This window comes from Meriones unguiculatus, chromosome 8 (genome assembly GCF_030254825.1).
Source record: "Meriones unguiculatus strain TT.TT164.6M chromosome 8, Bangor_MerUng_6.1, whole genome shotgun sequence".
NCBI lineage: Eukaryota > Metazoa > Chordata > Mammalia > Rodentia > Muridae > Meriones > Meriones unguiculatus.
Window position 1 is genome coordinate 17776675 of NC_083356.1, and position 12213 is coordinate 17788887.

At 50.8% G+C, this 12213-nt stretch overlaps 1 protein-coding gene across 3 annotated transcripts in view; it reads right to left on the reverse strand.

Moving 5' to 3' along the window:
- Parvg (parvin gamma) overlaps positions 1-12213 on the reverse strand; it is a 33450-nt gene that overhangs the window by 11743 nt on the left and 9494 nt on the right. For 2 of the 3 annotated variants that reach the window (XM_021630841.2, XM_021630842.2), the window contains exons 12-14: positions 9925-10026; positions 4800-4872; positions 4290-4385 (exon numbers count right to left, since the gene is read on the reverse strand). In XM_021630841.2, the coding sequence (XP_021486516.2) occupies positions 4290-4385; positions 4800-4872; positions 9925-10026 (271 nt within the window). The remainder of the gene's footprint in view (positions 1-4289; positions 4386-4799; positions 4873-9924; positions 10027-12213) is intronic. The other variant, XM_060388914.1, reaches the window with a different exon arrangement.

Here is a 12213-nt window from a genome sequence, read left to right on the forward strand (position 1 = left end):
GAAAAAAAGAAAGAAGAAAGAAAGAAAGAAAGAAAGAAAGAAAGAAAGAAAGAAAGAAGAAGAAAAGGAAAGAAAGGAAGGAAGAAATGGAGAGAGGAGAAATAAGAAAGACAGACAAGCAGGAAAGGAAGGAAAAAGAAAGGAAAGGAAAGGAGGAAGGAAGGGAGAGAGAGAGAGAGAAAAGAAGAAACAAATGGCTGTGGGCAATAGAGAAGTGATGCAGCCACAAGCCTTGAGATGCAGGTTGCTACCAGGAGCTGGAAAAGGCAAGGGACAGATGTCTTCCCCAGCACAGCCCTACTGGCCCCTAACTCCAGACTTCCAGCATTTAGAACTGTGAGAGCACAGCAGCTGTAGGAGAGCAGTGTGGATCTACACCAGAGATGCCACCAGAGAAAGAAAACAAAGGAATTCGGCGGCTGAACCAACGATGGAAATAAAGCAGGCTGTGAGAATGCCTTCAGTCCAAAAGAACTGAATACACGAGGGCCCAGTGGGATGAGTAGCAGGAACACCTTCAAATGTACCAGAGTGCCAGGCACAGTTAGTGTCCCGGAGATGGGACCCAGAAAGGTGGTCTCCCCAAGGCTGGGGACAATGATGGGGTGGGGTAGCCTGGAGACACAGGTGCAGGTGGGCACAGAAATGGTGGTGCAATCATGAGAACACAGTCAGTGCCACAGAAATCATGCAGGAAAATGATGACCGGGTGAAACGTGTCATACACAATTTGCTGTAATAGGAAACCATGAATCAGGTCCCCAGGGATGACTCAGCGGTTAAGGGCACGCACTGCCCTTGCCAAGGACCTAAAAATGATTCCCAGCACCCACAGCAGGTGGCTCAGAACCACCCGTCACTCCAGCTCCATCTGGAAGGAGTTAGGGGAAGGAGTTGGGGTGCATAGATCAAAACACATGGTAGGAAATTCTAAGAGAATTGCCTGTGCCTGTCATTGTTAATGTCCACTGTCAATCAGATTAAGTTAATAAGATAAATTCTCAAAGAATTAATAATAATATCTTTAAACTACAGTAAAAAAAAAAAAAAAGAGGAAGGGAGAAGAGATGAAGGAGGAGTTGAGGGTGAAAGGTGAAAAGAGAGAGGAGGTGCCCAAGTCAAGTGACTCAGCTTCCCAGGGTTCTAAGCCATCGGCTGACCCCCCCACCCCCACACACACACACTTGACTGAAGGGTCAGCACAACTCCAATCAAAACCTCAGGGGCGTTTTACAAAACAGCAGACGACAAACTGATTCTAATTTTACATGGAGATCAAATGAATTAAAAGGGCTCTCAGGAGCCAACGCTGCTTCTCAAAGAGAGAACAAAGCCGACGGACCTGCTGCTTGGTCGTGACTTCGTGGATTCCCCAGCAGCTAAGACCCTGGCACAGACCCCGTGGTGCCCCCCTGGCACACAGTTGAGCGTGGCCCAACCCTGGGCCGGAAGACTGATTTTGCACCGAGGCACCATGGAGATTTGATGTGGACGAAGGAAAGTCTTTACAACAGATTGGGCTGGAATGATGAAGTACCCAGCGGGAAAAATTACAGTTCAACCCTTGCCCTCTATGTAAAAATTAACTCAGAATACATCCAACACTACATATGAAGCTTAAATTACAATGATTTTTTTTTCTACACTAGACAAAGAATAAAAGAAAAAAGAAAAGGCAAATGGGCTGGAAGGATAGCTCAGTGGCTAAGAGCCCTTACCGCTCAGAGGATCCAGGTTCCATTCCCAGCACCCACATCAGTCCTGTAACCCCAGCTCCAGGGATCCAACATGCAAATTGTTTTTTAAGGCAAATGATGTAAGAACACTTTGCCAAGGATGATACAGGGTGGAAAATCCAGGCGAAGACACTGTCTGAGACGGATGCCGCCCTTCCCCAATCTGTGGTGATGCCCTTGTCGTGCTGGCCCGCCTCCCCGGGATGCTATGTGGAGGTGAGGTTCCCTCGATTAGATTCAGATGATGTCATGAAGGCGGGGTCCCCAGAGGAAGAAAGCGAGACAATGCCAGGGTGGTGACCTCTCTCTCTCTCTCTCTCCCCTCTGACAGCCCCCACCCCACGCCACCTGCACCCTCATGAAGACACAGAAAGAAGGGCATCTCTGAGCCAGGAGGACGGTTCTCACCAGCCATCAGATCTGCCAGCTCCTCCACGTCACAAGTCCCAGCCACCGTAACTGTCGGACAGATGGCCTGTTATTTAAACTGCCTGGTCTGTGGCATTGTGTTATGGTTTCTGGAGCTCAGACAGATTCCCGAAACTGTTAGTCATGAGAGGAATAACACTTAAAGTCAAAACCACGGTGAGATGCTGGCATACACCCTCTAGAGTGGCTAGCTTTGAAAAGACAGATAATACCAAGTGCTGACAAGATGGAGAGTAACCATCTTGGGCATTACAGGTGGGAGTGAAAACAGTATATTTACTTCCAAAAAAACATTTCTCAGTATCTTAAGAGAATAAAACATACAATTACTGTATGGATCAGCCATGTCAGTCCTGTGTATCCACCTGGGAAAACTCAAAGTGTCCATACAGAGCCGTGAGCACACACAACAGTCTACAAAACACGAGTAGCAAGTAGCCTGTATAGAAACTAAAGAGTAAAGACAGCCCTCAAGCTTTGTAGACAACGAACGCAGGAATGAATGACACCCATTGAGGGGGGCTGTCATCAGCGAGGGATGGGCTGTGGGGTCACTGTGGAGACAGTAGAACTGTGCCAGGGCAAAGAAACCCCACACGGAAGGCTGCTTCCTCTCTGATACAGTTTCCAAAAGGTGCAGAAACAGCAAAATGGCAGTAACAGAAGGGGACCGGTTGCTTCTGAGGCCAGGCCTCCAACAGGTGGGACATCAGGTGACAGGCTGTTTCAGGCCTTGACCCTTCTGGCGGAGGCACGTGACTGCGAATGTTTGTCAACAGTCATTGAGTTGTACATTTAAGCTAGGAAATGTTATTTGTTCCTCAATAAATTTACAAAAACGATTCTCATTATGATTTCAATTTGCTATCAGACAGGAGGTAAGGGCATGAAGTGAGGACACTGGGGAGCCAGGTGGGCAAATAGGCTAGGAAGCAGGAGGGAGGGAGCCAAGAGCAGGTAGAGGCAGCGGCCCCACCCCCCCTGGCTTCTATGAGGATGCCCCAACAATGGGAGAGGGACATGTCTCAGGGGCAGCAGGACAGAGGAGATATGTGACCGGACCCTCTAAGACTTATGAGCGGCCTGCAGAGCAGGCAAAGGGACAGGTGGACTGGAGCTGGGTAGAGAGAAGAGCCTCTGGCCTCCTCACATCAGACACAGGAGCTCCAGGTCACTCAGCTCCACCCACTGTCCTGGTAGGGCTGTCCTATCCTGACCAGACTCTGCTCCAAAGTCTCCTCAAGGCAAAAGTGTTTGGCTGTACACCCCCAAACATAGAAGACTGGAGGAATCCCAGGGGCCTGGAGCTAGGCACGCAGGGAAAAGTCCGGAGGAGTGACAGCTGGCCTGGCCTCCCCACATCCCTGAACCACTGAGTCACTACACCCCTCTCTCTCTGCTTTGCATCTCCCCCACCGCTGCCTCCAGCTTCTCCTCCAGCCTGGATGGACCCAGCTCAATTCTTCAGCTGTTCCTCTCTCTTTGCAGAAGACACTAAGTCTCACGGGACAGAATTCTCATGGCTGTCTGAAGACAGACCAGCAAATAACTTGAACCCAAGAACCAACTATAGGCTCTCTTTTCTGGGGCTCAGGGTGAAGCTCAGGGCTGCAGTTGTAGGGTCCTCTGACAAGAAACTGAATTCATTTCTCCTCTCATGGGGGGCTCCGGTCTTTGAGTGATGATCCTGAGCTAACTGCCCCAGTAGGAGGGAGACTGACAAGAACTGACTACACTGAGGCCATGGCCAGAGGCCGTCAGCCTTGATGCCAAAGAGCCTCTGGCTAGGGAGGCCATGTTTGTGGGGGCTGGGCGGCCATTAACTTACACCAGAGTTAAAGGCTCAGCCAGGACTCCACAGGCACGTGGAAACCCCCTTCCCCACAGAAATACAATTCTGTCAAACTAAACTGAGCAAAGCAGAGATGGGTTTAAAACAGTTCCCCATCTGGTGAGGTCAAAGGTATTAGCCCACTTGTAAGCAGGACAGGTGTGAGAAGGAAGCATGATGACCAACCCACAGCAACAAGGCTGGGGTGAGAGGAAATGGGACTGCTGGGTCCTCCAAATGTGGCAGGTCCTGAGAAATGGCATGGGGAGGCAGAGGTGGCTAGTTTGGGGTACCATGGCGTGCCCTGTCGCCCTCTGCCCTCAACGCATGCTTCTGGAATAGGCTGTAGAGTATCCGTAGTGTGCTCTTGGGATCCTTGTTCACAATATCTGTGGGCAGAGGGAGCAAGGCAGCCTCTTAGGCCAGGCCAGGGAGGAGCATTTGTCCCCTGGGATGGGGGAAGATTCATGCTACAAGAAAAATCTCCTGCAAACAGGGTCAAGGGAGCTCAAGTCGCAGGGGTAACCACATGACCCTGCCTCCTTCCTCTTTTCTGGGCTTCCCCTGAAATCCCCCACAACAGGGACTCTGGGGTCTGGGTCCTCTGAGCACTTATCCCCAGGGACTTTAGCCCCTGATTGCCGGCATGGTGGCCACAGCACCCCTCCATAGGAAAACTCACAGTCAGAATCTCTTTTTGGGCCAGGGGACCCTGTTAGCAACGCTTGCCCCTCCACTCCCTGCTACTGCTCTCAGGCATATCCAAGGCAGGTCAACCAGGTAAGGGGCAGCCATGCACTCACCTTCAGGGTTGACAGGGTGGCTGAGAAGGCCTTCATCCTTGAGCAGTTCCAAGGCTAGGGTCACGTTGTGCAGCTGTAGTGATAAAGCCAATCGAATGTCAGCCAATGAGACCCTGGGTCCAGGCACCAGGTCCTGTCACTGTTGTAAACTGTGATTAATATCTTAAACAGCTATATACCCAAGTCACCACACAGAGACTGGGATTTATTTAATTAACCTAGAACACACTGCTGGGCAATAGTTACTCCATCCTAAACTTCCAAGCCCTCATAGTTTCCTAACATTTAGATTTCCCACATTATACTTGTTTTTAGTGAAATCTTAGGTCCAGTTCATTTCTCCACATCGTTCCAAGACCTCTGCTCCTGCCTCTCCTCTCCCAGCCTCCTTCTGCCCTTCCCTCCCACTCTTTCCTGTCCTCTGGCTCCTCCCCTCTCCCACCTACTCCTTCTTCTCTATTGCTCAACATCGTGGCTGGTTGTTTTATTTTGTCATGTTTACACAAAGTTGAGACAGGTGATGCTTAGAAAAAGTATCACAATGCAACGTTCCGGCTTGAAACCAGAGAGTGAGGGAGAGAAATCAGCATTTGAATGAACAAGGGCAAGGTATATGTATATATATCAAAAGAACATTATACCAACATGTCACCAACGGCATCTGTTCTTGCCCATCCAAGGTTTGAACCCCTGAACTACAACAATCAGGTGACACTCAGCATCTTCTCTGTGCCCTGTGAATGGGGAGCTCACTTTCTCACACAGAGGCCCTCATCAGCACACAGCTCTTAACAGACACCACATGCTGGGCTGCAGGATCAAGGGGGTCACTGCTAGCGGGGGTGGGGGAGTGGGGGGAGGTCCTCACTGAGACATTCCATGGGGGGAAGTGACCCCCTGCATGTGAATCTGTCAGGTGAGGGGACTTTGTCTCAGAAGGGACCTAGAGCTTGTAGGTGGTTGAGTCTCCTTAGAAAGTGGTAAACAATCCTTCTCTGCTTGGTAGGCCATTGGGGGAGTAGGACAGATAAGGCGAAGCACCCAGAAGATCACTGGCCCTCGGCTCTACAGGGCTGGGCACCCTCAGGAAGATCCAGACCAAGAGGGAAGCAGTCTGAGTAAATGCAGATGGGGCGCACACGGCTCGGGCCTGCCTCTATGTTCCCGAGTCCCTCCCTGAAAATATCCTGAGAAAGGTGTGGGGGGGTGTCTCCCCATTATTGGCACATTCTCATCAGGAATGCTGCTTGCAGACTGCCCAGGAAGAAAATATCAGTAAGAGGGAACTCCATCCCCCTACCCTGGACCTCAATGCCCTGCCTTGAATGCTCTTGACAAGCCAGCAATCCCTAAAGAGTGATCCGGGATGTCAAGGGACAGGGTATCTGTAGCCAGATGGATCTAGAAACTGTGGGGGTTTTCGCTGCAGGACCTCTCAGAGTCTTGAACACACAAATATATGTCAAGAAGCTTCAAGGGTATTTTTGTCACCCTCCCTGTCTCCTCCCCTCCCAAGTTAATTGACCATTGGCTCCATTTGTCTCAACACCTCACGTGGGCCAGTTTGGGGGAAAGGCTTCTTTCCTGCACTTCTAGAGATCAGCTTCAGGGCCTCCCACAAGCGCTCTACCATTGGGTCATATCTCCAAGCCAATATCTACTTTTTATTTTGAGGCAGGGTCTCACTAAATTGTCCAGACTGGCTTGATGTCACTCCGTAACCCCGGCTGGCCTCAGACTTTCCATCCTTCTGCCTCAGCCTCTCAAACAGTTGGGGATTCAAGCATGCACCAACTGCCAGATCTACCCTGCTGCTTCCCCCACCAGCCGCTTCCCCACTCCAACCTCCTGGGCCCCCCGAGCTAAGCAGCTACCATATTTCCCTCACATGGGTTGAGAGCTGACTGTTCCAGGAATGTTGGATGTCTGTGTGGCTGCCCTGGGCTGTAACTGCACTTACTTTATTTTTACATTTATTTATTTATGGAGGGGAGCATATGCCACAACACGTGTGTGAAGGTCAGAAGACAACGTGCAGGAGCCCGTTCTCTCTTTCCACTGAGTGGGTCCTGGGGATCAAACTAAGGTCGCCAGGCTGGGCGGCAAGCATGCTCAGCCACTGAGCCATCTGGCCTGGCCTGCCCATCACTCGCATATTTTAAAAATACTTGCTGACCCTCAACTGCAGGCTGGCCATGCACACAGCCCAGAATCGGAACAGCACCTCTTCCCGGGGAGTCTGTGCTGAAGGGCGTGTGTGAGTGACTGAGAGAACACTCGGCAACTTAGCACATGCTTCCTCCAAGGAGCCCGTGAACCACAGATTCGGTCAGGCTTCTTGCAAGGCCTGTCCCACCCTCCCCAGCCTGTCCTTTGCTTTGAGCACTTTGAGGTGATGAAGACAAAGCTCTGTGGAGGAAGGCCAGGACCCAAGAGGTGAGTTCCCATCTTCCCAAGAGAGATGTGGGAGGAAGCCAGAGCTTTCTGGCTCTGGCGGTTTGATTTCTGCAAAGCAAATGACCACCTCACTCTCTGTTGGTAACTTTACTCTGGAAATGAACGCTGACACCCTTGTGTCTATGCTGTAATCAAGCACTACCTGTCCATGAAAACTGCACTCCTGGGAGGCCAATCTGCAAGAGAACCAGCCAGGGTTCCAGCCTCCAGCTAAGGACCTGTGAGTGTTGTCAGCCATGTTCCTGCCCTGAGTCTCTTCCACAAGCCCCACCCTCTTCTCTTGGGTTCCAAGCTAATGCCATGTTTCTGCATCTATTCCTAAGAAGGGTTGGAAGAGGATCTAGTGGTGGGTTCACAAACTAGCTGTGCCAGGAATGTTGGACCTCTGTGCCCTGGCCTGGCCTGTATTTGGGGCTTGGGGGAGATGAAGCAGCAAGCACAGGCGCTGAGTCCCAAGAAGCCTGGCCTCTGAATGACATGGGCATGGCTCCATGCTGCTGAGCCTCGGTTCCTGCTGTGTGGTGCCTGTCTCCTTCCTCAGATTTGTCCCAAGGTTCATCCCTGATGTCCCACTCAATGGATGCAGGTTTGTCCTGCACAGGTTTGAGCCTCCCACAGGCTCGCCTTGGTCCTAAGAATGACTCGGGGGTGGATTGTTCCCATGGGCCAGCCTTGTATCAGTGATCTGTGTGGTCCCAGAAGAGACTGTCAGACTTCCAAGCACCCAGTCTTGTTCTGTGTAAAGTGGACACACAATTCACCCTTCGTCTTCCCAGGGTGCAGAAGGGTGGGCCAGGGAGGGTAATGCCAAGGGACCTGAAAGAAGCTTCATCAGGAGGCCTGTTAAGTGCCCGGGGACCTCTGAGGAAGTGAGAAGGAGGCAGAGCTGCCAGCTGGGGAAACATGTAGATAGCAATGCCAGGGTAGGTAAAGCCAAGATGCCCAAGGCTGAGCTCTGGGTATCTGCAGGGGCCTTGCAATGGGGCAAGACAGGCAGAGGGCACAGCAGGTGAAGGGCAAAAGAGGCGGGGAACAAGATCCAGACTAGGAAGGTGGTAGGCCCCTGGGAGGACCCAGTCTGCAGGTGACACACTCGGGGACAGACATCCTGGGTTTTACTTCAGGAGGAAAGGTCACTATTGAGAAGAATGTGGATGGAGACAGGCCAGCCATCTGGTCCCAGGCAGGTCACCAACTGTCCTCACTCTACACCCCCATCACCCTTCTCAAGGGTTGCCCGAGACCGGAAGGTTACAGTAACCATAGAAAGCACAGAGTAGGGGAACAGGGATATGTGCCCCTCCAAGCTTCCTTCCCAATAGCTCTCCACACTTCTGCTTACTGCTCAGTTTCCACACAAGCTGACAGTGGGCAAAGCAGTGCTGGCAACCCATCTCAGAGACAAGAAGCCTGAGACCAGCAGAGGGCTCTGACCCAGCACAAAGTACTCAATTTCCTTGCTGGGATCCTCGTGTAGAACGCATTAGGAGTCTCCTCCCTGGAAAGGAAGCCTCTGGAAAGGGCTTCTTCAAGGAAGCCTGGACTATAACCCAGAGGAGCGGGTGAAAGGCTCAGATGCAGAGCATTATGGGCAGAGAGGGAGGACAGAGGGAGGGTGCTGGGGTCTCTGTGGGGAAGGTAGGCACATTCGGAAGGAGCACACCCTGCCACTCACATCTACTCACTGGCCTTTTGCTCCCCATCCCTCTTCCTGGGGTCAAACCTAGCTGCCTGCCTGGACTAAAGCTGTGTCTTCTGGCAGCTGCAGGGTCCATGTGACATGCCTCACCCACCAGACCTGCCCTGTCCAGTCCCTGTAGCCTTTGTGAGCCTCAGACCATTCCCCCAAAGTGTTTCTGAGTCTCTATTGAGCCTGCTCCCTTATTCAAGGTGACCTTCATCTTTCTGGATTCTGTAAAACACACCCCAGTCTCTGTCCAGCACACCAGAAGCCAATGTCCACCTTGATGTCCTAGAAGGCCACCATCCCAGGAGCACAGCTGGTAGAAGCGGAGGAACTTGAAAGTCAGAGTTGTGAGGGACTATTCTGTGTCCAGGACAGCGTGGCCTGGCACTAAGCAGACCCTTGGAGAGCAGGTAGTTTGGTGTGTGAGTGGATAAGTGGGTGCGTGAATGGGTGATTTGGTGAGCTGAGGAAGGTGGGTAAGTAGATATGGGGACAGACAGGTAGGTGAATGAGCCAATGGATAGATATGCAGAAAACTAGATGGATGGATGGATGGATGGATGGATGGATGGATGGATGGATGGATGGACAGATGGTTGAGCATGGATGGTCAATGGATGAATGGGTAGATGAGTAGATAGCTTTGTGGAAGGATGAATAAAAAGGTACACAGGTGTTGGGTGAGAGGATGAGTGGATAGGTGTCAATGGATGGGTGGGTGGATAGATGAATGGATGGGCACATGGATGGGTGGATGAGTGGGTGGGTGCCTGAGCAGGTGAATGGGTGGATGGATGGGTGTGAGGATGGATGGATAGATAGGCATATGAACAAAATTTCCTTCCACCTTTCTCATTGTTTGGAATTGAATAAAGACTATCAGGCCAATGCCATAGATCTGTCCATTCCCTGCCACCAAAACAAAACAAAACAAAACAAAAACAAACTGAAAACCCACGGAGGAAGACTTCAGAAGCTTACCATTTCCATGGGAGAGCTGGGAGTGAGATAGAATTCCTTCAGATGCAAGAAGAAGCCTTCCAGCTGTCCAATCAGCAGGAGCAGGATGACTCCATCTGCAAACTGCAGGTGTTGTGTTTCAGTCCTAACGGACCCCATAGCACGCTGTGAACACTTGGTCCCCAGCTGCTGCATTGGCTTGGATGCTTTTTTTGGGTGGGGCCTGGCTATAGGTAGATTACTGGGGGAGGAGGGTGAGTTCTTAGTGGGTACAGCCTCCCTGGCTCCTTCCCGCTCTGCTCTAGCTTCCTGCCCACCATGATGTGAACAGCTGCCTGCCACCAGACACTCCTGTCCCCATCATATTCTTCCCAAGAACGTGGAGCCAAGCAAAGAGACCAAACATGAACCTGTGACCAAAACAAACCTTTCCTCTTTGTCTTGGGCATTTGTCACAGTGACGTGTAAGGGATTGACAAAAGAAAGGAACCAGGAGCGATTCCACGTTGCCTTTTATATGCTGTGTGAGCTGAAAGAAGTTTCACTGCCTCTCTGAGCCTCATGTTCCTTCTGAGAAGTGGGTTTGGCAATCCCAGATGCATGGGGGATTATCAACAGCAGCATGAAGCAGTTTAGGGGCTGCCTGGCTCTCAGAATACATTTGACTAAAAGAGCCATTTCTAAACTTACTATAGAATAACCTTGTGTTCTATCTATCTATCTATCTATCTATCTATCTATCTATCTATCTATCTACCTACCTACCTACCTACCTACCTACCTCTGTATATGTGTGTGTTCATGTGTGTGCAACCATGCATATGGGCAGATAACTGTGCACATAAATGCATGTACATGCAGAGGCCAAAGGACAACCTAGAATATTATCCCAAAGAAACAGTCCACCTCTTTGGGGGTGGGAGGAGGCGATCTCTCACTGGCCTGAACTTATCAAGTAGTCTAGACTGGCTGGCCAGCAAGCCCCAGGGATCCTCCTGTCTCTGCCTCCTCAATACCAGGATTAAATGTGTGCCCAAGGCCTGGTGAGATGGCTCAGTGGTGAAGACCACTCTCCTTTTACACAGTCCTTGGGTTTGCTTCCCAGCACCCACACAGCAGCTCACAACTATCTGTAACTCCAGTTCCAGGAAGTCCGACACTTCCTTCCGGCCTCTTCAGTAACCAAGCACGTATGTATATGTTACACATACACACATGCAGGCAAGAACCCACACACATAAAAGAGAAACACGTGCCACCACACCCCAGGATTCTGGGAAAGCACTTTACCACCTGAGCCACCTTCCCACGCCCCTCGTGTCCATTTTTAAAGGACAAGTCATCCCACGGACTACAGATACATGAGTGAAAACAGAGTTAGCATAAAAATCCTCCCATCAGGAAAGGCAAAGACGGGCACACGGGCCCATTAATATTTCTGTCTGTTCTGTCTGAACGCCCTAAGATAACACTGCCGTGAGCACGCCATATGCTAATGTAATCCTGCTGAATCTCTTCAAAGATACAAAGCACAGGAGATTGGATGCTTCGGAAAGACGCTGTTCTGTCTTTAATGGAATTTCCCCCGATTAAGTCTGTTCTGATGTTATTAGTTTGGGCCTGGAAGCTTCTCTGCTGCTGTCCTCAGAATGTAGCTGGAAAAACCCAATTCCAAAGCCTCCTCTGCCACCCCCCAACGTGTCTAATTGTGATCCTTGCTTGCTCGCTCTTGTTTTACCAAAGGAGAGAAGGATGAGGTACAAGTGTAAACTTGAGACATGGTCTTATGTCCGCCTGTAGAAACACAATCAGAGATGGGTGTGTTGCTCGGGGAAAGGCCACAGTGAGTCAGGTGACACAGGTACTGAATGACACTAAAGAGCAATGCTCCCCAACTCACAATTCCACGAGCTGGATTTGCTCCCACTTTACAAAGCGAGGAGCCTGAGGTTCAGAAAGGTCTGGTAATTCACCCAAATCCTAGGACCACCACTTAATCACTGTGTGACCTTAGGTAAGTTGCCTAGCCTCTCTGTGCCTTAATAGTATCATCTATTGAACGGGACTTTATCAGTTCTCACATCTACGGGGAACTTTGGGTGGGTGGGGGGGAGTCTCAGAGCTGATGGCAGAGAATACTCTGCTCTGGGCAGAACAGATTCTGCATAGGCTTTGAGATGTGGCAGACAGCTACAGACTGTGGAGGCACCCCATCACCATGCTGCCGGTATGTCAGGCAGCGTCAGATCTCTGTGTCTCCTCCCCTTTGGTTGCGGGAACCCTGGAGACACAGAATCTCCATGGAAGGTC